Source organism: Lissotriton helveticus, chromosome 5_1 (genome assembly GCF_964261635.1).
Source record: "Lissotriton helveticus chromosome 5_1, aLisHel1.1, whole genome shotgun sequence".
NCBI lineage: Eukaryota > Metazoa > Chordata > Amphibia > Caudata > Salamandridae > Lissotriton > Lissotriton helveticus.
Window position 1 is genome coordinate 740,001,506 of NC_136065.1, and position 25,709 is coordinate 740,027,214.

Below are 25,709 nucleotides of genomic sequence, written 5' to 3' on the forward strand. Positions count from 1 at the left end.
AGCGTCGACGAGGGACACCCTTCACCGTTGACGAGGCTCGCCGTCAACGAGGCTCGCCGTCGACGGAGCTCCCTCGTCGTCGACGAGGCTCGTCGTCGACGAAGCCCCCTAGTCGTGGACGATGCTTCCCGTCGACGATGCCACCATCACTGTCGACGTTGCTCGTCGTCGACGCGGCAAAACTCGTCGTCGAGGCTCACCATTGACGAGGCAAAATTGCATTCTGTTAAAAGGCTGTTGGTCGACGAAGCTCTTTGTCGGCTGCGCAGCTTCCTGCGACTTACAACCAGTGCATAAGAGGGCTCTGTCAACAGGATCCTGTAGCCCTGTGACACCGTAGAGCACCAGTGACGGCAGAGATTGCCGCCGTAGAATACCAAGAGCGTCTAGTCAACAAGCTGGCACGTTCTCAGAAGAAAAGTGCACAGAACGAGTCTAAACGCCTGAGAGTAAATCTCGTGGGCGCAGATGTGGGAGGCAGACTCGGAGTAGGTCAAAGACCCTTTACCTTTGAAGCAACCTCAGCTGGTGAAGTAAAGCCAAAAACATCAATGCACATAAAGGCGCCATATAAACCTTGAAAATCCTCCCACATCAGAAGGGGGGTAGTCAATCACAAGAACATCCCCTTCTTATCCTACCATGTCAGCGACAGGCAGACAAAATGATCCATGGAAACGGTCTCAGCTTTCCACCAGTGACACAGGGTCAACAAATAGACTTCATGTGCGAAAACATCACAAAATGTAATATATATATATATATATATATATATATATATATATATATATATATATATATAAAATAAATGAAGAAACTGAGCAGAGCTCAGGGAGACTCCCTGCACACGACGTGCGGTAAAAAATCTGACAGCATGAGCCTCTGGGGGGAACCTTCTGGTGGGTGCTGTCGCCTGATTGGCTGCAGTTTGGGCTATACAAAATGACAGGGATAGTCACTAATGTGGAAGTTTTTTCTACTGTAGCTTTGGCTACTTTACTTCCTGGTTTGTTTTTTATTGGTATTTACTATGTATTTATAGCATATTATTGCTTTTTTTTTTTTTTTTTTTTTGCAAGGTTTTCTTTTTTTTTTATTTAGAAATTTTTTATTGGTATACAAAAGAAGGTCGTACAAAAATATATATATACAGATATAGGTACACAGATGGCGGTCATATCTATTGTTCTCCCTCCACTGGAGAAGAAAAGAGAAAAGAAGAAAGAAGGGGGGGGGGGGGGGGTACGCACGTAGTTGTCCTTGATTGTCCTTTATTGGGTCGTCCTCAGGAGCTCATCGAGCGGGTCCCACATGTGCAGCTTGGCTTTGTGTTCTTTCGAGAAGGTGCCTGTAATGTTGTCGGCTCCCCTCAGAAAGGTAATCCAGTTGATCCATGTTTTAAAGCTTGCTTTGGCTGTGTTTTTCCAGTTCGTTAGGATCATTTTGAGGGCTGCTGTGAGAAGTAGGTCTAGGAGTTCTCTCTCTTCTTTACTTTTTAGGTTCGCTGTTAGGTGCTCAGTCGCCAGGCTGACGAAGCTGATCTCCAGATGTGTTTTGAGCATTATTGCTTTTTTTTATATACCGTGGGACTCCCACTCCGACGACGGGGAATGATTCAGGCATGTGAATCTATGAAAGACACCCCTAATACTGGAGAATTAAACTTTCTTAGTATAAGCAAGGTACAGTCCTGAACATGCTTTATACTTGTAAATCTGCCTAGTGAAGAAGCATGCCTCTGCAGTTTATTTTCAGGCCCTAGTCCAAAAACTGTTGCGAAGACCTAAATAAAACTAGTTTGCTGGTGGGTTGGGAGGCTACAAGCAGACACTCAAACACTCAGTGAATTTTATCTATGATGTATATAATTGTGTATTGCATTCTGTGAAGAACGTTAACGAAAAGAATGTACCAACAACTCTTAAAGAAGGATCTTGAAGGTATGACCCCCCTGTATCAATACCACTTAAGACAAAGGTTAAGCTCCTCATTGCTGTCAAAACTATTGAGCCAAGGCCCAGAGTCATACAGGGGAGCCCATCAATGCTAGATCACAAGACAGAACAGTACATTTATCTTGCATCAATGTAAGTATTTCTAAAGCACCATCCTAGCTGGCTAGCAGTGCAGCACCGTACAGAGTACTAAAGAGGTGAACTTTCATTTCCCTCCTGACCTGTAGCAGGGTTGCACCTATGGGCTCGTTCTTCAGAAAATTCTGATTTTGCAAACGCCTCTGCTGCTTATCATGAGGAACAACTCTACCCAGATTTTAAGACTATTTGCAGTCTGAACAAACAATGGGCCAAGCATAGTCATTTGCTAGAAGACAATGGGGCGTATATCGTGTAACAACCTGGCAGTATGTCTTGCTCTGTGATCCATTTACAGTCTCTACTAGTCATGTTGTGTTTCTATTACTAAAACTACTTAAAATGACATATGCTGCCATCACATTTTATGGGCCGCCAAACTGCAGTGTGGCTGTGCTGTCCTCTCATGCTCAAGGAGCTTCCCAGTGGACTTTTTAAAGTTTATTGGAAGTGGAGAAAGTGGTGAATTGGGTGAGGAAGTGGGGCATACTAATGTAGGAACTCATTCAATGCCACAATGTTTGTGTCAGCCACTGGAACAAATGAATAACGTTTCAAATTATGCCAGACTAGCACTTTTCGGAAATGGGAAAAAGTATAATTTAACCATCAGAGAAATTGATTAAGATACACACGTTTGTCTTTGCTATTTTTTAAAGGCAAAAAGCAAATATTGGTCTACTGTTAGTCAACAATCAGTCAGGTGATGCACAAACTCTGAACTTTAATTATTAGTACAGCCCTCTAATATTGTGGCAAGCACACTCTATTTTTTGATAAAATTAAATACGAGAAAAATATTGTATCTTATTTGTAGTGTGCCTAATATGATTGTTCCACCATCCTTACGGGTATCAATTCCACCCCTCCGAGCTTTAAAACCTGCAAATAAATTTTGAACACACACGGATGTTGGCTTCTCTTCATCTGAACTTCAACATATGTATTTTGTACACAAGATTAAGTAAAGGTCAGTGGAACTATCTTGCCGACTTGCATCTGCCTATGTAATCTGACTGTGTCAGGACGTTAGCCTTCCATAACCTTTGTAAGATTATACCCAACAGGTGGCATGCTTTACCTAAAGTAAATATAGAACTCACTGTGGATGCATCTTGTAAAGAGATCCGTCTATGCCAACTGTGGTACGCAGTCTGGCTACTCCTTTATTGTCACGCAGACGAGTCAGTATAGCTCCCAAAGCAGAAGCAATCAGGTTAGCAGAACGAAATGAAACGATTGTACACACATGCTGCACGGCAATGCAATCTTCATGGGATGGTTCCACCCCTAGGCGAGTCAAGATATCTTTGGCTTTAGTCAATCCTTCTTTACTTCTATAAAGAAAAAAAGTACAGACATACTTGGGGTTAGATAACATTACTTAAACATGAAAAGGAAAATGGTGCAATTCTAAATATGTTTAAAATCTACTTTAACATTATCGTACGTTTCTTTAGTATTCCTTTCTTGCTTAGAACTCGGTCCAGAAAGCCAGATAGGAGCAGCTTCATTGACGCCATATTTTTTACCAAATTGAACCCAACATTTGTACTAATGACTCTTGCGATGAAACATCGAAAACACCAATTTGCACAAACACTTTTTCACCTACTTTCCATCATAAAATCACATATGTGCAATTCTGTATAGCGTGAATTTGCCTCGAGGGTGTTGGAGTGATTTAAAAAAGATAATCCTGTGAGTTTACATGGTGGGAGGGTGGGGACTCACCTGGCAGGGAGGTGGGAGTGGGGTTTCTGGATTGTTATGTTCATGGGGTTCTGGGGAATTTGGGGGGACGGGAAGTTTTCTTGAGGCCATCATATTCACCATTCACTGGGGATTGCTCTGGGGGTCACATCAGGGACAATGGTCTCTTCGAGAGGGTGGGCAGGTTTACGAGATGATGGGTGACCCGGCTATGGTACAGGTCTGGACCTAGAACGTTAATGGGCTGGGCAATATAATTAAGCATACACTAGTACTGCAGCACCTACAGGGGCACTCCCCGGATGTGGTTCTTCAAGAATCGCATCTGCGAGGGAATAGATGTAAAGCCCTAGATCGTTTTGGCTACAAAATGGTTGCACAGTCGGGGTTCACCTCTGGGTCACGAGGAATGGGAATCCTGGTACATAATACCCTACCTTTTGTTGTTTCGGGCACATGGGCGGACGACGCACGCTGTTTTGCTGCAGTGGTGGGTAGATGGGAGGGACGCTTATTGATATTTTGCTCCTCCTATATACACCCGGGCCTACCCTCTGTGTGCTTCCCTAAGTTGAGTGCATTCTTGACAAGCCTCCCTACGGGAATACTACTTCTCGGTGGTGACACAAATGCAGTTATGTACCCGGAATACGACCGGTCCAATACCCCCTCAGGTAGACAAGGGAAACGGGGCCTCTAGGACTTTGCCACGGATATGAGACTGGGTGACCTGTGGCGGGCGCACAACCCCTCACTTCGGCAGAACACGTTCCACTCGGGGCGTCACGGGTCCTTCTCCAGGATCGACCACTTCTTTACCGGCAATTATCAAATGGGGGAATTCAGCGACACTAAACATATGGCTCGGGGGATTTTGGATCACTCCCCTGTTTGTACCCCCTTAGGGGCCCGATCGTCACCAGGGCGACCTTTCCGAGAATAGATCCCTGGCGCCTCTGGGACCCGGAAATCGGTGACAAGCTTTGAGAGGGGTCCAAGTTGTACTTCAAAGAGAACTTGGGGTCCGTGGACTCCAAGATTAGTCTGTGGGAGGCCTACAAGACAGTGCTGAGGGGCTTGGCCCAGTCACTAATTGGGGCACAGAAAAAGGAGCAGTATCTTCATGTCCGGCTCCTTGAGTGTGAAATCGAGCAGCTAGATAGGGACACTGGAATGACCCCCTAGGTGGAACTTTGCCACAGACTGAAGCTGAAACAGAAAGATCTTAGGGCCCTGGCCGAGGGTGAGGCCCGTGCCTATGCGCTGGCCACAAAGCACTGGATTTATGGTGTTGGGGACAAAACACTGAAATTACTAGCGTGGCTGGAGTGCCGGGATAGGGAGTGCTCGTGGGTATCTGCAGTGAGGAACGCAGCGGGTTCACTATGCACGTCAAGCATGGACATAGCAGAGGCCTTTCCGGCTCATTTCGAGCCAGTGTACTCTCCTGTATGCACTAGAACTGAAAGGGACTGTGCAGAATTTCTACGCAACTTTGCGCGACCCACGTTATCTGAGGAAATGAGTGAACGCCTAGAAGCAGATGTTACGGTAGAGGAGAACAGTAATGCTCTAAACTCCCTGCAGTCGGGTAAAGCCTCTGTTCCTAATGGGCTCACAATTGAAATCTATAAAAAGCAAGCCACAATTGTGACAGCCCCTATGCTTAGGATGCTCAATGAGTGCGGGAGCCTGCCCTCTGATCAAAGAGAGGCCATGATAATGATGAGTCACAAGGCAGGGAAACCAGCAGACCAATGCACCTCGTACCGGCTGATTTCTTTGCTAAATGTGGAGGCCAAGGTTCTCTCCAAGGTCCTGGCTGATTGACTGCTGTGGGTGGTTACAGATTTGGTCCACGTTGACCAATCCGGGTTCATACCCCGCAGAAGCACTTGTCACAACCTTCGGTGTCTCTATAGGGTTCTCTACATGACTGAAGATGTTGGGGATACTCAGACAGCATTGATGGCGCTGGACGCCTCAATGGCCTTCGATAGTATTGAATGGCCATATTTGTTCATGGTACTTCAGAGGTTGGGCTTCGGACCGATCTTCTGTAGCTGGGTATGGCTCCTGTATGAACGAACAACGGCTTGGGTGCGTGTCAACGGGGCTGTATCTAGGGCCTTTTCCCTGCGGAGGGGAACTCGACAGGGATGCCCACTGTCCCCCTCCTCTTCGCCCTCGCACTGGAGCCTCTGGACCACTGGATCAGGAGGGACCCCTCAATCTGGGGCTTGGCGGCGACTGACGAGTGGGAAAAGCGTATATCCCTATACACCGACGACATCATCCTCTATCTGGCAAGACCATATAAGTCGATTGCTCAAGTAGTGCCCTTATTCGAGTTGTTCGGCAGCTACTCTGGCTATACCATCAACTGGTCGAAGTCTGTGATCTTTCCTCTGTCTGGCTCTCCCCCTCGGGTCCAATCTCGGTGCTCGGCACCGGTGGTCTTGGAGGGATTCAAATATCTAGGAGTATAAGTCACGGGCGACAGGAAGGATTTTTTTTAGAGGAATCTTGAGCCTCAGCTGGCTCACCTGAATGCCACGTGGCTCATTGGCGCATCCTTCCGCTCTCTCTCATGGGTAGGATGGCCTTGTTTAAGGTGCTAACATTACCAAGACTCCTATACGTTCTGCTGAACACTCAATACCCGGTCCCCACGAGCGTATTCAAACGGATCTCACAGGCGGTACGGACTTGGTTATGGGACGGAAGATCCCCTAGGATAGCGCTACACAAGTTACATAGGGGGGTGTACGACGGGGGGTTGGCGATCCCAGATGTTAAATTATATTACTAGGCCTCACAATTGCAGGTGGTTAACGACTGGGTGTACACAGATAGGGACGAGCCCCCCTATAGGGTGGATAGAATGGTTATGCCGAGGGGCAATTGTGAACCTCTTCTCTATGCCCGCAGAGGTCATGGCCTGATCACACTAAGGTAGTTCTACACTGTTGGAAAGAGGCAAATCGGCTCCTGGGCTGGGCTTGCAAGCTAACCGGGAGAACTCCACTGTGGCAGGGTGAGCTGCTGAGTGAAATGATGACTCTGACGAGGTTAAGGGATGGCAACAGATTGGCATCAACTACCTAGGGGATGTATGGAAAAGGGACACTCCACGCACCTTCGACTACCTTCAGGAGTACAGCTTACAGCACTCACAGAGATATCAGGACATACTTCTCCTGCATGCCCTACGCTCCCATAAACCGAGTGGTACATTCATTCCGTATACTCCCCGAAGGAGGATCGGTTATTACTCTACCCCATTGGAGAGAAACTCACATCCACAATCTATTGCAAATTAATAAATAATATACCCGATCCCTTGGTTAATCTCAGAGCGGCCTGAGCCAGGGACCTTGGGAGCCTTGATGCGGAAGACTGGCAAGACACGCTCCAGTGTCCTAGAGAGATTGAAATCTGCTCTAGGTTTAGGCTCGTGCAGTTTAAAATCCTTCATCGTACCTACTATCCTCGCGCTCACCTTTATGCATGGGGAAGGTGCCAGTCGGCATCCTGTGTGAGGGGTTGTCAACAGGAGGGCACATTCTTTCATATCCTATGGGATGGTCCGGAGATCATTCCATTCTGGACGAAGGTAACGGACACTATGTCTAAGGTAATGGGGGTGTCAGTCCCGATGGACCCGAAGTGGCTTCTACTGCGGATTAAAAGGGACACTGATTGGTCGAGATATGTGGAACTTTGGCTGGCCTTGGCTGCAGGGATTGCAAAATGGAACATTGCCAGGGGATGGGGGTGCAGGCGCCCCGCTCTTGGAGGATTGGCAGCGTGACCTTGACTGGTGCCAAAGAGCGGAAGAAACGGTATACAAAAGCGGGGGGTGTACGAAAAAATGGAAGAAAGTATGGGTGCCCTGGCGCAAATATAGAGGAACGGGTACTCTCTTGGAGGGGTAGTCAAATTGAAACGCTGGAGGGCCCTTGTGTTTCCCTGATGTGTAATTTCCTGATAACGTTTGTATTATCTCCCACTGTGCTATTCAGACATGGTGTTGTATTGTATGGTCTCACGAGCATTGTTAATAAAAAAAGAGTTTAAAAAAAAGATACTCAAGTTACAAGATAAAACCGAGCATCTAGAAATACAATCTTGCCTAACAATAAGACAGCCAAATCACAAGGCAGAGCAAAAAATGGCACAAAAGGGCAAACCTAAATTTAAAGTACAGGCAAAATTAAAAAACTGATGTTGAAGCAATTTTCGAATAGGTGTAACTATTTTCAATTACAGATCATAGGCATGAGGATGAAAAGGTGCTGTATTGTATTGTAGATTTATATTGCTTTTACCTCTGGCGAGGGGTTGAAGAGCTTTAAAATGCTACTCCATTGATCTCATAGTTAGTAGTGTTCGTTGTAAGTATTGTAGTTATTCATATAGTATGCAACATTATTTGATTTAATATACAGAGTATATGCATGCAATTTCTAGTCCGGAGAAAGGGTAAAGAAGGGCTCTGCATTAAAGAAGCAGCATTAATGAGGACAGAAGTTAGGGAGAAAGCAACTGGAGTGGTGCTTAATGATGGAGAAAGTAAATTGTAAAGTCATATTTCACTGCCAGAAAATGACTGGGTCCTAGATTGTTCTTTTTTGAAGGCTTAAAGTTCAAGGAGAAGAGAGAGAGCACAGCGAAGTGACCAATGACTACTGGAAATTTTCAGTTAAATATATGGGAGTCGCTAGTTGTAAGGGTTTGTGGTGATACAAATCTTGAAGTAAATGTTACTTACCTTCGGTAACGATATATCTGTAAGAGACAAAGGGCCTTATGTAGGTAATCCCATTTTACCGATTCTAAAATACCTAATTTTACCGATTCGGTATTTAAGAATCGGAAAATGGGATGTAGGTAAAAAATTGGTAAAATATACCATATCGGTAAAAATTGGAATCTCCGATTCGGTATTTACCGAATCGGTAAATACGGAATCGGTAATACCCATTCATCCCTATGGGCCTCCAGGAATGAATGGGAATTACCGATTCGGTATTTACCGTTTCGGTAAATACCGAATCGGAGATACAAAATAAAACCAATTGAGCTTGTCAACCAATCAGGTTCATCCACCACACCCCACAACAAAGCAACAGAGGAACCAACCAATCAAATGCATCTACCCCACCCCACAACCAGGAAGTGGCCACACCCATGCAGGTGCAGAGTAACTGAACATTCTGGAGAGCTGTGAGACACTGAGCAACTGTCTGCCCTGAGCTGAGCTGAAGTGCACAATGGAATCCCAGGACTCACAGAGGGATGGAGCAGAGCGCAAAAGAAAACTAAAATTCAGCACAGCTGAACTGCAAGTGCTGGTGGAGGAGGTTGTGAGACACCACACCCAGCTATTTGGAAAGCAGTCTATGTATGTTGCAGAGGCTGTGAAAAGGAACACCTGGCTGGGGATCCAGTCAAAGGTGAATGCCATCGGGGTCACAACACGGAAAATTGATGACCTTAAAAAACAGTGGTATGATCTTAGGATCATAACCAAAAAAAAGCTGGCAGCACCGAAAAAAGAAGCCAGTGCCACAGGGGGAGGAAGGAGCAGGGCACCTGCCCTAACAGACCTGGAGCAGCTGGTGGAGTCCACCCTGAAGCCCGAGAGTGTCCATGGGATAGGGGATGCCGACAGCTCAGCCAGAGCTGCATCAAAACAAGGTAAGCTGTATGGACATCAATCCTCCTCCTCTTCCCTGTCCCCCTTCCTCAATGTGGTTGTGTGTTTCACACTCCAGTACAGGGTTTAGGACTTACCTCCAATGCATCATGGGAGACATAGTCATAGAAAGATACATCACTACATTCATCACAGAAAACAGCAAGGCATGCCACACACCACATCCATAATCAGTTGAGGACTTTGCAATTGTGTGACAGGAATGGGATTTAATAATGACACAGGTGCACAGCACCACTGAGCCAATTTCCATATCTGTCCACAGGAGAGTCATCGCGCAGGACAGCGCAGGAAATGGAGAAAAGGGCACCCCAAACGGAAAGGAGTGAGGACGCAGGCCCAAGTGCAGGGCATAGCACTGAGCCGCCACCCGCACCCACAGCACAGGCAGCACAGGCAGCATCAACACCAGAGTGACCCACCACTGCACAGCCTTGTTCACCTCTGCTGTACAACTCCCCACAGCAGGAGCCACCAGCACTCTCTCCCTCACCAGCTACAGATCTCTCAGAACTGGTAAGGCCAAGGAGGCATGATGTGCCCTCTCTCAGAATCTTGGAGACGTCTGATGATGATGATAGGGAGGGTGACACCCAAACGACTCCACTGGAGGTAAACAACGCTGGGCAGCAGTCCGCATCTGAAGGTGTGCATAACGCATGACAAAGCCAGCTCGTCATGGGCGTTACCTGCGCTATGCGCATGACGAGCTGGCTTTGTCACGTAACGCGGGTTTTTTTTTTAAAATCCAGCGCGCAGCGGGAAAACCGCTAGCGCGCATGCGGTTAAAGCACTCCAGCACCGAGTCTGCGTTGTTGCCAAAAAAGCGGCGGCCATCAAAGGGCATGTCCAGCAAAGTTGACTGGAAATCCCCGAAAAGCCAGATGTCCTCAACCAGGAGTAGCACCAGGAGTAGCGCCGAAAGGCTACTGACTAGGCAATCGTTCTGCCCAGTGAGTCTGTGGCATCCGGATTTTAAATGCCTTCTCTTAAATGTACGATCCTTCCCAAAGCACCAACTACAGATCTGGGACCTTATCTCCTCTAAGCAGCCGGATATATGTTTCTTCACAGAAACATGGTTGAAACCCCATACGATTACAGCTATCACACTAGGGATTCCCTTAGGCTATAAGATCGTACACGCAGACCGGCCAAATAAAATAGGTGGTGGTTTAGCCATAATATTTAAGGACACACATAAGGTCACAATCCTAGAACAAAGATGTTGCCCTTTATTGGAAATTATGGCTTTTAAAATCAACCTATCAGGAAATATTCCCTGGAGAGGTGCATTAGTGTATCGTCCTCCTGTCTCCAACCCTACCTTCTCCTTGTCCCTTCTGGAGCTACTAGCACCACACATTAAAGCTAAAGAGGATTTTGTCCTCCTCGGGGATTTTAACATACATATGGACAATCCATCACTCCCTGAAACAATTCAATTAACGGCTGATCTGTCTAATCTCGGACTAGTGGCAATAAATAAAGGTGTAACACATACAGGAGGCCACACTTTGGATTCTATATTCACAAACAACACCAAAACTAGATGCTCCCCTGCCATAGAAGTCTGCTGGTCAGACCACTATCTAGTTGAGTTCTTCTTGACAAGACCGACCAAACAATTGCGCAGAACATCGCTCCCGCCAATCCTCCGCCGCCAATGGCATAAAATATCTGTGGAAAAACTGCGGGAAAACTGGAAACAACCGTTAATTTCAGATGCCGACTCAGCAGAGTTAGCACTAGAGAAGTTTAATAACTCACTCAAACTTGCCATTGACACCCTGGCCCCCCTGAAATTACACAAGCAGTACCCTCCCACCAAACAGGAAAAATGGTATACCTCCGACCTCAGGAAAGAAAAACAGAAATGCAGGCGATTAGAAAAAGCCTGGAGGTCATCTAAAAATGCTGAGAAAAAGGTAATCTTTCTAAAGGCTCAATCTAGCTACTACAAAAACATCAAGAAAGCAAGGAAAGATAAAATCTCCTTACAGTTGGCAGAGGCAGGGAACTGCCCACGGGAACTGTTTAAAATCCTGCAAAGCTTCGTAAAACCCTCAGCAACTGAGAGCTCTGATGATATATCACAAGAATTGTGTGATGAGACCTCTTCATTTTTTGAGGATAAAATCAATCTCATCTACAATAAAATCATGACCTCAAGGGATTCAGACACCACGACCGTCCCCCTAACAAGCCCACTTTCAAAAGACATAAACCCTTTACTCACTATTCCTTCAGTTGGTGATCAAGATCTTATACCCCTGATCAATCACATAAAAACCGGCTCTCCCAATGACTACCTCCCAGCAAAAATGGTAGCCCCTCTGATTACCCTCTTGGGACCCTCCATCCAGGCGGTTATGAATACCTCACTGGCTAAGGGGCAAGTCCCTAGGGAATGGAAGTTAGCGGTGGTAAACCCAATTAGGAAAAAAGCGGCCCTCCCCTGGACAGATCTCACCAACCTCCGGCCCATTTCCCTCCTACCCTACATCGGTAAGATGACAGAGAAGCACGTGAACACCCACCTATCAAACTACATCGAGGCGACGGAAGGCCTGGACCCCTCACAATCTGGGTTCAGGCCTAACCACAGCACTGAATCAGCCCTACTAGCAGTGACCAACAACATCAGGATGACACTGGACGGCGGGGGGTCTATGATTCTGGTGCTGTTGGACCTATCCGCCGCCTTCGATACGGTGTCTCACGAAGTGCTTCTCGACCGACTGAGGGTGGTGGGACTGGGAGGGACAGCTCTGTCTTGGATGGAGAGCTTTCTCTCTGACCGCTCTCAAGAAGTTAGGATGGGCTCCCATAAATCCACCTCCAGAGAGCTCACCAGGGGAGTGCCACAGGGCTCATGCCTAAGCCCCACATTGTTCAATGTGTATGTGGCCCCCCTGGCCGACTTAGTGAGATCCTTTGGGTTTACCCCGGTGTCCTACGCCGACGACACCCAACTTCTATTCCCCTTTAAAACCTTAACCCCAGCCCTGAAAAAATCCTTTGCAGATGGCATGAGGGCAGGTGCAAAGTGGATGGCCGAGAACTGCCTCCAATGCAACGTGGCCAAAACTGAGGTTTTACTGTTTGGAGAAGCAGTCACTCTTTGGTCTGATGAGTGGTGGCCCTTAGAATTGGGACCAGCTCCCACTCCTAAGCAAACCGTAAAAAACTTGGGAGTGTTATTCGATCAATCACTGACATTTAAAGACCATGTCAACCAAGTTGCCGGCACATGCTTCAGGGCCATCGGCCTATTGCGAAGGGTGTTTTCCTACCTCCCTGACAACCATAGAAAAACCCTAGTGCAGGCACTAGTGATTAGTAGATTGGACTACTGTAATGGCCTTCTATTATCCACCAATGAAGGCCAACTTAACAAACTACAAGTAGTCCAAAATACGGCGGCGAGGTTAGTCCTCAATGTACCATCTAGGACCCCCTCCCGCCCGCTACTGGCTGAACTTCACTGGCTACCAGTGCGGCAACGCACTAAGTTTAAAACTCTATGTACAATACATAAATGCCTGTCAGGAAATGGCCCAAAATGTCTCATGAAAGCCTTCTTACCCTATGCCCCAGGCCGCTCACTACGCTCCAGTAATCTTCAGCTACTACAAATCCCCAAAATAAAGAAATCCCGACAAGGAGGCCGTGCTCTGGCTTATACCGGACCTGCTCTCTGGACCTCCCTTCCCCTTACATTAAAACAAATAACTAATCACTTGTCCTTCCGTAAATCCCTCAAAACTCACCTTTTTAACAGTAGTTAACCCTCCCCATGCCCCAGCAATACTGCAATGACCTGGTACAGTACATTTCCCTTTTGTCTGGCAAAGCGCGGAGATACCCCTTTGGGGGTCTATTCATGCGCTTTAGAAGCATATAAAATAAAATAAATCCAGTAAACATCTGATTCTGAATTTGGCAGCGTCTCTCCCATCTGCCACTACCTGGGAGACACCGGCTCAGGCACGGGAGCAGCACCTGCACAACCGCATCCCAGATGGTATGGAAGTATCGGCCCACGAGGAACGCGGTATTCACCGACCGTAGAGCCAAGCTGGAGGAAGAGAACATGCGCTTCCCAAAATGGTCCAGGTTCTTGAATTCCCTGTCTGGGGGAGCAGAAGGGAATCCGCCTTTAGAAGAAGACTTGGACCACCAAGGGGGGGACGTGGCTAGCTGGCCAACATGGCGGACGTACTGGCGTAGAGCTCCGCTTCACGGACCCCTAATTATCCTGCATTTGTCCTTAAGGAGGTGCCCCCAGAGACCGAAACGTGAGGTGTCGGTGTGTGACTGAAGCCAGAGCTTGCTAAGCCGGCTGGTGTTCGGTTCGGGCGGCCCATGGTGACAGGGCGGCTCGCAGCGGAGTGCTCCGTGTAGCGGCTGGTGGCCATTACTGTGGCAGAGAGAGGGACCGGACTGTCGGCTGCTGCCTTGGGCCCGCGGCGGAATTGGCGCTGCCTGGTGCGGCGACTGGCAGAGAGGCTGCTTGCAGCGGCGGGGGCCGTTCGCTGCAGGCGGGAAACGCTGCGGGCGAGCGGCGTACAGAGGCGGCAGCGGCCGGCGCAGATCGCGGCCTTACAACACCTGGAGACCTGAGGCTGGGGGTGGGCCTGCGGTGGCCTGCCTGCGGGCCCCCCTGCGTTGGAGACCTCGTTGTGGCGGTTGGCGGACTCTGACGCCTGTGAGGAGCGGGACCCGGGCATAGCTGTAGCAGAATACGGAGTCAGCTCTTGGCGCCCCTGGAGGAACGGAGCTGGGTGGTGGTGGCTGGGTGAGACGAGAGAGCCGGGAGTGGTGCGCCTGCCTTGAAGGACAGCCCCTGGGGAGCAGCGCCGAGCCCAGCCCGGAGGTGAGGAGACAGGCCTCTGCTGATGCCCGGGCAGCCCCCGCAGGACACGACAGTTAAGAGGGGTAGGGCTGCCCTGTGGGTTCAGCGGGCATACTCTGAGAGGCGAGGCAGAAGGAGGACGCGGGGGGCTGGCAGCGGGCAGCTGTGTTCACCCTGAGCTCGAGGGGCCTCTGAGACTTGGGTGTCACTGCGCAGTGTGGTCCCCTGGATCGGCTGGTGCCCGCGGATGGGAGCCATTTTCAACACCTCCTATGCCTGAACTACTGCCGGAGATCACGAGGGGTGATTGACAGGTGACCAAGGCCCTGCGGAGTGCGATATCTATACTGGTTGCACGGCGGGGACCTCTGCTGCTGCTGGGATTACGGGGACACTGCTGCTGCCCGTACCTGTGCGGGGAGGCCTCTGTGGAGCGACTGCCTGGGCCTGCGGCGGTGCGCCGCCCCCGTGGACTGTGGTGAGTGGAGTGACACTGCTGCTGAGGGCACACGTAGAACTGTTGCTGGCTGGCAGGGACCGCGACTAGACAGCCACTGCTGCCCACTTGAACGGAGTTGGGCCCCTCTAGCTTGGGAAGCGGCGCGGGAAAAGGTTAGGGGCCTTGGGTGCTGCCCGGGGTTGATTGTGGGGCTGTGCCTGTCGCCCTATGGCCGTGACTGTTCGGGACCGGGCTGTCCGCCTGTGGTTGGGCGTGACGGGCACTCAGCGCCATCTTGTTGTGGGTGTCGAAGCCAACGCAGAGGTAGCTGGTGTCGCCCAGCCGGGCGCTGTCACCGGGACAGCCGCCATTGGCCCGTGCTGGGCGTCGTGCCCTGGGACGACCTTGAGAGCTCGGAATTGAGAGAACCATGCTGGATCTCCCTATTGTGGCACTGTGCTCCATGACCCCGGGTGCTGAGGGGGGGGAGCAGCGCCGACTCATTGGCGTGGATCTGCTGGTGAAGGGGCCCCTACGGGGTCGGAGAGACGCGCTCCTACTGGACTGTGCTGGGCCGCTTGACCCCCCCACTCACGACGTCAAGGGTGTGAGCGCGGAATGTTGGCCGCCGGGCCTTTTCTGTGTGATCGCTTGAACTAGTTTGGAGACTTTCAGGCGGTGACTGTTGCCGCTGGACTAGGGAGGTGCCTTCTCTTTAGAACCCTTGGTGGGGGCTTGGAGCATAAGGTTGGACACCGTTAGTGAAGGTGGATGCCGTCTGCGCAGCAGCTTGCAATGGGCAGACTCCGGGATAAAACATTGCAGAAGCAACAGACCATGGATGGACTGGGCCAATCGCATGGCCCGCAGGGAGCAGAACTGAGTCCAACAGTGGCCCTCGCGGCCAAGATGGATACGGTGCTGGCGGCGGTGGAACGCATTGGCACCCCGCGGGAGCAGACAAGAACGTCACTCGAGACCCGAATCGATAAGGTGACGCCAGACTTCACATTGCTTCGCGCCGACCATCGCAAGTTGGCGGACACAGTCACGGAGCAGCGCCAGTTGTTCCAGGACTTGCAGCCGGTGGTGCATCAACATACCTCGCCGCTTCAGGACATCATTGACAGGGTGCACATACTGGAGGATCGCATGGAGGATGCGGAAGGGCGCTCCCGCCGCAATAATATCCGCGTGGTTGGGCTCCCGGAAGGCGAGGAAGGGAGAGACCCGGAGAGATACACCGAGTCCTGGCTACGAGGTCTTCTACCGTCCGAAGTGTTGTCCCCGCACTTCGTTGTGGAGCGAGCGCACAGGGTACCAGCGCAGAAGCCTCGCCCTGGCGCCCGACCCCGCCCGTTTCTCTTCAAGCTGCTCAACTATCGAGACCGGGAAGTGGTGCTGCGGGAAACGAGGAAGCTGGACGATCTGACGGTGGGGGGGCAGTCGTGTGATGTTCTTCCCCGACTATACGGCGACAGTTCAGCGATGGAGGAGCACCTACCTGGCGGTAAAGAAGCAGCTGCGGGAACTGGGTCTGCAGTATTCCTTGTTGTTCCCCTCCCTCCTCAGAGTGATCACCAAGGATGGGGCCCGCTTCTTTGACGCGCCGTCCGATGTATGGGACTGGCTGGAAGAAACAGGGCGATGAAAGGGCGAGCGACCAGAGACGGTGGAGGAAGATGGTGAATGGCAGGTACAGAAGTCGAGGCGGTGTAGAAAACGGGATGCCCGCCGGGGCTGGAGCATCGGCCCAGCAGCCCCAAGTCTGGAGGAGAAGGCAGGAAGCTCTCGAGGCAGTGGTGAGTTTTCAGTGTGGCACACGGCGCGGGCCGACAGAACTCACAGGCACAGAGTGACCCAGGCACTAGCACCCAGTCATCTCCATCCACTGTGTTGTCCGACGACGTAGCCATGCCAGTGGTGACGCCACAGACAGCGGACCTTCTAATGTGATGAGATCTGAGGTGATCGGACAGCGGGGGGACATGTTGTTGGATCGCTTGCTGTTCGAGACTCCTATCTGCCTCCTAATGTTGCTGAACGCGCGGAAGGGGCGCAGCTCAGGCGCGCTTGCCTTCCCTAATGTATGGCTGTACCCCCTGAGGGGAGGTGGGATGTACTTCCTGGGCTGCGTCTAGTGCACGATGTTACCTTCATTATCTAGGGAGCTGCCTCACGAAAATCCCAAACCGCTGAAGTGAGGGGCCAGACGCTAGATGCTCAGGGGCGCCTCCTGTGCTTCCAGGCGACATGGGTTAGGGGTGTAGAGCACTGGGATTGTTGGCAGCACGCAAACCCCATCAGCAAACACGCTGAGTTAAGCTCACTATGGTGAGGAGGATCTTGGTAATGTTTGGACGTACGCCCCGCTGGGGACTCGCCCTTCTTGTTACATGGTTTGTAGCCGTTCACATGTTTTTAATGCAGCGTACTGTTGCTCTTGCCCCTCCTGGTGTTCCTGGACCCCTTGCGGGGCGCTCCCCTGCTCCGATAAGCGTGCGCGCTGACCTGTCACATGACACACACTAACATAGTGTCCTGGAACATCCAGGGTATGCACACCCCTTCCCGCCGATATTCTGTGTTTTCCTGCCTGCAGCGGCTTGGGGTGGGGATAGCGCTTCTCCAGGAGACACATATGGCACTAGCAGAGATTGAAAAACTGCGCAGGCACTGGAGAGGACAGATATTTGGCGCAACATTCTCTGCGCACGCGTGCGGAACTTTGATCTGGATAAGGGCGGGTGTCCCATTTAGCTGTGCAGATGTGCGGGTAGATCCTGCGGGCAGGTACACACTGGTGTGGGGGCGGCTAAACGGCCAGGAGCTACTGCTAGGCTCCCTCTATGCTCCGAACACGGAGCAGCCTGCCTATTTGGCGGGACTGAACCATGCACTTCACCCTCACGCTGGGCTTCCCTGGCTGCTTGGGGGGGGGGGGGGGGGAGGACTTTAACATGGTACTAGACACGCAATTAGACAAGTCCTTCCCCCCCTGCGCGCCACGACAGTAGCATCCACCGCGCAAGCGTTTAGAGATTGGCTTGCACATTGGGGTATATGCGACCTCTGGCGCATGCAGCACCCTACAGACAGAATCTACTCCTTCTACTCCCCTGTACATGACCTCCATGTCCGCCTGGATAGAATACTAGGCACCCAATCCTTGCTCCCACTTATTGCCGCGTCTGAGTACTTAGGGAGAATGCACTCGGATCACAATCCCCTATGGTTTAAGATTAGCTGGGAGGCCTACAGCCCCCCCGTGCCCACGTGGCGGCTACAGCCTGCTGCACTTGAAGATGCCGAGTTCCGTTCCTCATTGGGTACGGCCATCCTAGCCTACTTTGAGGACAATGAGGGGACGACGGGCAGCGTACTGGTGGAATGGGAGGCCCATAAAGTAGCTATTTGTGGGCACTGCATGGGGGCCTTCTGAAACATACGGAAAAAGTTATCGGCTTCCTTAATGGAGCTGAAGTTGGAGCTACTCCACTACGAGAGAGAGGGCGAAGGGGTGGGCGAGCACTCGCGTGTGCTTGGAGATCTGCGCACTCGGCATGCGTTGCTTATGGAGCAGTTGCGCTGCCATAACTACGCGGCGCACACGGCCAGGACGCATGCCAAGGCAGACCGTGCTGGCTGGTTACTGGCCTGGTTGATACAAAGCGAGGGACGCCATGCCCCTATAGGCGCGCTGCGGAGGGCGAGTTGGTCTACACCCAGAGAGAAATACACCGCGCACTGACCGATCACTATAGGCAGCTATACCAGTCCCGGGGCACAGGCCCCAGGCACGCGCTGGCCGCGTTCCTGGATGCCCTTACTTTACCCGTGGCGACTGAGGATCATAGGGGTGCGCTTAACGCTCCGCTCACCCTGGAAGAAGTGGGAGATGCCATCGGCGACATGGCGTCTGGCAAAACCCCCGGGCCGATGGCCTGCCTGTAGAATATTACAAGGCAAACAGAGATACTCTGGCGCCCTACCTCCTCCGGCTGTTTAACACAGCCATAGACGACGGTTCGCTCCCCTCATCCATGCAGGAGGCCTTCCTAGTCTCCTTGCCTAAACCGGACAGGGATCCCACTGCTTTAGGCTCGTACAGGCCATTGGCAATGCTAAACGTGGACTATAAAATCTTCGCGAAACTCCTAGCAGAGGGTCTCGCGCTAGTGGTCCCACATCTGGTGCACCCCGACCAGAATGGGTTTGTGCCGGCACGGTCTACGTCGCTGAATCTCCGGAGGTTCTTCCGGGTGGCGGCGGAGGCAACAAGGGACTGGCCTAGGGCAGGATGCCTGATCATTGATTTGGAGAAGGCCTTCGATTGCCTAGAGTGGGGGTACCTGACAGCAGTGCTCTCGCGCTATGAACTGGGTGAGGGTTTCCTACAGACGGTCCGGCTCCTTTACACAAACCCTGAGGTTTGGGTGCGGCTGGGCCCCTACATTTCTGAGTCAGTGGCGGTGGGCGGGGGCACCCGACAGGGGTGTCCCCTGTCCCCGCTGCTGTTCGCGCTGGAACCATTGGCGGTGGTGTTGCGGCAGACATTGGGAGCAGGGATCCCGCTGGGAGATGCGACACATCAGGTCTCCCTCTACGCGGATGACCCACTTGTGTTTGTTAGGGATGTGGCGTGTGTGCCGGAGAGGCTGGCTCAGGTGCTGGAACAGTTTGCAGTTGTCTCGGGGCTTAAAGTGAACGTGGGTAAGTCATGACTTTATGCCTTTAATGCGGAGACGGAGGACCCGGGGTACTGTCTTGGCGGCACGAGGGTCCAGTGGCAGGCTGACACCTTCCGATATTTGGGAGTACGGATCTATAGGCAGCCGGATGATCTGTTTGACGGCAACCTGGGTAGGGCTGTGGCAGCGCTCCGATCCCAAATACGTTTTTGGAATACCCTCCCGCTGATCACGATGGGCAGGGTGGCCCTGGCCAAAATGATCATGCTCCCTTGACTTCTGTACTACTTTGCTAACTTGCCTCTCTTTGTGCCACCCTCCTTCTTCTTATCCCTCAATAAGATGCTGAGGGACTTCATTTGGGGAGCGTCTCAGCACCGGTTGGCGAAAGTGTTACTGCCTACGGATAGTGGAGGGCTAGCTGCTCCCTGTTTTGAACATTATTACTTAGCGGCGCAACTTCAGTGGATTGCTCGCTGGCTGGCGGACAGAGGCAGGGAGGACACCGCCACAGCGGAGCCGCAGTATTCGCTGGAGCGAATCACCCAGCTTTTCCATCCACTGGCGGCACCCGCACGGCCTGCCCCACTACTGCTGGCGGTAGCTTACAAGTGCTATCGTAGGGCCCTTTACATCACCGGAGCGTGCTCGCATATGCGCCTGCGGTGCCCTTGGAGGCCTTCCTGGGGGGTGACGGGATTCTCGTGTGACCTATGCTGAATCATTGGAAAGCAGCAGACATACAGACGCTGGGAGACCTCTTCCGTGATGGCGCGCTGGTGCCATACGAGACGCTGATAGCGGAAGACGGGCTCCCCCCTGGGGGTTCTTGTTACACCGCACCCTGGTGGCTAAGATGTCGGGCGCGTGGGGAGACATGGCATCGGAGCCAGCGACGCATTTAACCAATCAATACCTGCACGTCATGGGGAGGGGTAGGCACCTGGTGCGCTGGTTTGCGGGGTCGTTGAGGGTACACACAGGGGCTAGCTTGACCTCACTCAGAACTAAGTGGGAGCAGGACATACTTAAAAGTCCAGTGTGCATCCCCAGAAACCTACGCTTCCGTCAAATATAGCTACATGTAGTGCACAGGGCCTACCTCACAACTGCGCTTGTAAACAGATATTTCTATCGTGCGGACGCGTCCTGCCCCATGTGCAGAGAGCTAGATGCGGGGCTTCTCCACCTCCTATGGAGCTGTCCCAGGTTGGGTTCCTACTGGGGTGCCATTGCTGAGTAACTTCATAAATGTACTGGGCGTACTATTCTCCTGGAGTGGCCGGAATACATACTACATCAGTTCAAAAGACCACCCAAAGACAAGGTGTCCTCTCGCTTCTTGGACCTGGGGTTGGTGGTGGCCACACGCCTCCTTACGAGGCGCTGGAAGGCCAGCGACCCGCCAAGCGTGCAGGCATGGGCCTCTTCCTTTCAGGCGTGGGCCCAGGGGGAATGGACGGCCATACGCAGGGAGGAAACGGTGGGTCTCTGGAGGGAACCCATGGCGGAGCGCTGGGAGGGTATGCTCGGCGCCATGCAGCGGGAGGGGGGGAGAACACAGGAGCTGCGGAAGATTGAGTGATACCACCAGCGGGCTGGGGTGTGCTGCGGGATGCGCTCCAGTTCGATTGCATACTTGAGTATCATCCTTGATGGTGGGAGCACGTGCACTCCTGCTGTGATCGGTGGATGGGGGCGCGCGGGGGCTGCTGTTGGGGGGGGCCCACAGATGTCGGGGTGTTTTGCTTCAGCTGCACTGGTTTCTTTACAGTTACCTTTCCTGTTTGGTTTTACTGTTTTATAAAAGTCAATGTTGTGTGCAAACCTGGTGCTGGGAGGATCCATCCTCAGATACGCTACTACCAGACGACTCAGCGTGCGGACAACTATGGATTGACCTTGGGGCAATGGCCCGGGCGGCGTGTGCTTGGCTACTGCTGGGACGACATTTTTCCTCCTGATAATACACCGGGACTTGTACCCCTTGATTATTAGCAGACGGGCCTGAAGTAGTGTGCCCGGTATGTCCAAGCGCTGCGCCGCCAACAAGGAAAAGTCCAATACACTGTGATTTTCTTTACTGTAATGTACCTTAAAACCAAAATTGCTAATAAACAGATTAGACAAAAAAAAGGGGGAAGGGTATTGGGTGAGGAAAACTGGGTCGCCGGGCGGTGGGCAATCGTTCATTCCACAGTAGCCCTGTGCGGGGCTTGGACCAATTGCCCAGAGGACGTTTGTGAGGGCTTCGTAAAAGGGCAAGAGGGGTTCTGAAGAAGTTGCCACAGGTTGAAGCACCTCCGTCAGGAGATTAGTCCTGACTGCCACTGTAGGGAGCTCCAATCCCAAGGCCTTGGCTGCACTACACACCACCACAGCGTAAGACGCTCCCTCCTCCATAGCCACGGTAGGGGTAGAAAGCATGCCAAGGTCTGGAGAAGTGTCCAGGTCACTGGCATCACCCAGGTCCTCTCTCCAGTACGGTTCTTCCAGGTGGTCAGCCAAAGGGTCCAGAGACCCCTCGCAGTCCTCATTACAACCCTCAGGGCGATAGGGAACACCTGGCTTGAACAAAGGAACAAAAGTACCCTCCGGCATCGGATTCAACAGTGGTCGACGTCAGTCCACCTCCGTGTCCATCTCGGAAATGAGAATGGGGATGGAGCTGGCAGGGGGAACGGCTAGCACCATTGGCACTGAGGAAGGTCGACCGGCGTGGATCCGGATCCAGGACTTGATCCACAGGGGCCCTTTGGTGCCAGGGGCAGATCCGCCAGCATCGAAGGCCCAGGGCCCCGGACAAGCTCTGTGGGGCCCGAAGGCATGCTAGCAGTGTCGGGCTGCTCAAAGATCCGATGAAGGGCTTCGTAGAACGTATGAAGTTGGGCAGGAGATTTCCCAGCTCCCGGGAAAGGAGGGAGGCACGGGTCGTCCCTGAATCATGCACCTAGGATGGAGCCTTAGAGAGACAATGCTCTGGATCCCACTTCAGCCGACCGACGGGGAGAAGGCGAAGAGCGCCAGTGCTTCTTCACCTTCTTCTTGTGCTTCGACTTATCCGAGTAGAGCGAAGACTTGGATGAGGTGTTATGGATCCGCAATTAGTGTTGAGACCTTCCCCTCGAGCGAGACCAGGAGTGATGCGGAGCTGACTGCTGGGCCTCCAAAAGCTTTAGGGACCGCTCCTGCAAAGACTTCGGATTCATGGCCCGGCAGTCGGAGCATGACTTCGGGTCGTGGTCGCACTCCAGACACCAAAGGCACACGAGGTGCGGGTCCGTCACTGACATCAGTTTTGTGACAGACCTCGCAGGGTTTGAAACCGGTCCGCCGATGGGCCATCCCTAGTGCACCAGGAGTTGATGACTCGAAAAAAAGAATATGACAAAAGTCGAAAAAAGGTTTAGTCAAAAAAGACTAAAGGGTGGCGCAGAAAAAAAAAAGAACTGACATCAGTGTGCAGGGGCGGTGTCTAAGTAGACACTGCAACGTCATCCCCGCGACCACAATGCCGATGGCGGATGCCGAGTCGACCGACACCACCTACCGACGTGCAGGGGTACTGCTAAGAAAATGTTTTCCGGATCCAGTCTGACGCTAGGTGGTAATTCTCAGGTAATTTTATTTTATTTTGAAAGTTTTAAATAGCGCGAACATGATCACCAAGGGTATCAGAGCACTTTACAGATTATGCATCACAGAGGTTTTAAGCAAAACAAAACAGAATAAACAAACATTATCCTGAGGGAAAACAGACAAAGGAATCGACAGCTCAACAGGGTCACAATCTAGAATTGTCTAAGAAACTCGTGTGCCAGGTGGCTGGCCAGATTCAACAGGTATGGACCCAGAACTAAATGAAGGAGCCATGCTAAGGGAGAAATTTCTTCATCAAGAGTCCTTTCATTTATTTTTTGAAGACCTTGGAGGGGTTCACCCTGAGTTCGGGAGGAAGGGAGTTCCATATCCTTGGAGCCATCCCTGGGAAAGTTCGGTTATAGGTTTTTTTTTTGTTGGATTTATTACCTTTCAATGAAAAACTAGCAATGTTATCCTACGGCAGGAAATTTAAGTCACAGGTAAAGTAGTCAAGTCAAGTCTAAATTTGTATAGCGCACTACTCACCCAGAGGGTCTCAAGGCACTTGAGGGAGGGGGGGGAGCTTTACTTATCAAATATCCAAGTTTTTAGTTGTTTTCTGAAGGAGAGGTGGTTCTGAGTGAGGCGGAGGTGGGTGGGGAGGGAATTCCAGGTCTTGGCCGCTAAGTAGGAGAAGGATCTTCCTCCCATGGTGGATCTTTGGATGCGTGGAATTGCGGCGAGGGCTTGATTGGACGATCGAAGTTGGCGGGTGGGGGTGTAGAAGGACAGGCGCGTGTTGAGGTATTCGGGTCCTAGGTCGTAGAGGGCTTTGTGTGCGTGGGTGAGGAGGCGGAACGTTATTCTCTTGTTGACGGGGAGCCAGTGGAGGTCTTTCAGGTGACCGGAAATGTGAGCTTGGCGGGGGATGTCTAGGATGAGTCTGGCTGAGGCGTTTTGGATGCGTTTTTTCTGTAGTTTGGCTGTGGTTCCGGCGTAGAGGGTGTTTCCGTAGTCCAGTCGGCTTGTAACCAGTGCATGGGTGACCGTTTTTCTTGTTTCGGTAGGTTCTCGTTACTCTTGTAATGCAGGACTGGCCTCCTAGGTTCAGAACTGGGATCTCTACATAAGACAGGTAAGTAATTACGTTTTAGTAGTTGGTACGATTTTTAAGGAAGATTTGTAATTTTCAAAAGTAGACAAGAAATTTCACAGAAAAACAGTCATTGGTTTCCTATGGACGAAATTTAGATTACTAGTAACTAAGGTTGTAATTACTTTTGCGGTTCAGTACTGGGCTAAAAGATACAGCACTGGCTTCTCTCCTGATCACATGCGAGTACTTTGGATTTCGATATTCGGCTGATTTTAGATGAATATTTTAACATTTCAAAACTTCACAGAAGAAATTTCACAGAAAAACAGTCAATGGTTTCCTATGGAAGAAATTTAGCTTACTAGCAAACACGGTTGTGATTACTTTTGCAGTTCAGTACTGGGCTACAAGGTACAGTACTGGCTTCTTTCCTGATCACAGGTGAGTAATTCGGAATTCGTTATTCAGCTGATTTTAGATGAATGTTTTAAAGTTTCAAAACTTCACACTTGGAAGATTTTTCGAGTCAAACCAGTCAATGTTATCCTAGGGCAGGAAAGTGAGTGATCGGTTTTCAGGTGAGTACTCGACTGATGAAGTTAAGGTTCTGGGCATAGACTCAGGGTTCCCCCAGGGTCAGGTAGGTACATTTGGTACACCCTCAGCGGCTCAGGGGCAGACGGGTGCAGAGGTAGTTAGGCCCAATGTTATCCAATGAGAGGCAGGGGGCCTTCAGTTGGTGGCTGCTGGCTAGCAGGCCACGCGGCTGTGGGAGTTGGGCTCCCGGTCACTTGTTCAAGGCAAATGGGGAAGTAGAATAGGGTACAAGTTGCACTGCCAGGGGCACTTGGGCGGCTGGGTGAAGGGTGCTTTTGAGCTGTCGGGCGCTCAATGTTATTCAATGGAGATCTTGAAAGGGGAACAAAGGCTGCTGGCTGGGGGACGGGGATCCTTGGAGCGACCAACACTTCGAGGGTTAAGTTGGGATCTTGGAGGATAGGTAGGCACCCAGGAATTGGGCACAGGGGGACGCAGGGCGCCGGGTGCAGGGGTTTCTTTTGAGGTCGGGAAATCTTACCTCCTGCTGGTCGCGGTCGGAGGGGTCCCTTGTCCTGAGGCTGCAAACCTCATCGGGGTCGTCGAGAAGGGTCCTTGGGCACTGGATTCCAAGTCCGAATTGCCGGGGGGACGTCCTCAGGGTCTTGATTCACTCCAGCACAGACCATGCTTGGCGGGTGCAGAGTGTGCAGGGTTTGCGGTTCCGGGCTGATGCCAGGGCTTGTTACTTGCTTTGAGCAGTACCACTGCTCGTGGGAGACCCAGGTAGTCAGAGTCACAAGGCAGTCAGGTCCTCCGGGGTTTTTGAGGTTGCTGACCCCTGGAGACGCCGGGGTTTAGCAAGAGCAGGTTCGAGGGTAGACAGGCCGGTAAGGCTGGGGCCAAATCCGTTGGTGACTTCCTCTTTTCAGCAGCTGCACAGCAGGTCTTCTTGCTTCTTGTTCTTCTTTCGTTATC

General features: G+C 51.5%; 1 protein-coding gene across 3 annotated transcripts in view; it reads right to left on the minus strand.

The window, feature by feature from the left end:
- The window catches only part of LOC144754887 (hexokinase-1), a 1,510,469-nt gene that overhangs the window by 700,415 nt on the left and 784,345 nt on the right, over window positions 1-25,709 (minus strand). For all 3 annotated transcript variants that reach the window (XM_078643208.1, XM_078643209.1, XM_078643210.1), the window contains one exon: window positions 3,197-3,430. In XM_078643208.1, the coding sequence (XP_078499334.1) occupies window positions 3,197-3,430 (234 nt within the window). The remainder of the gene's footprint in view (window positions 1-3,196; window positions 3,431-25,709) is intronic.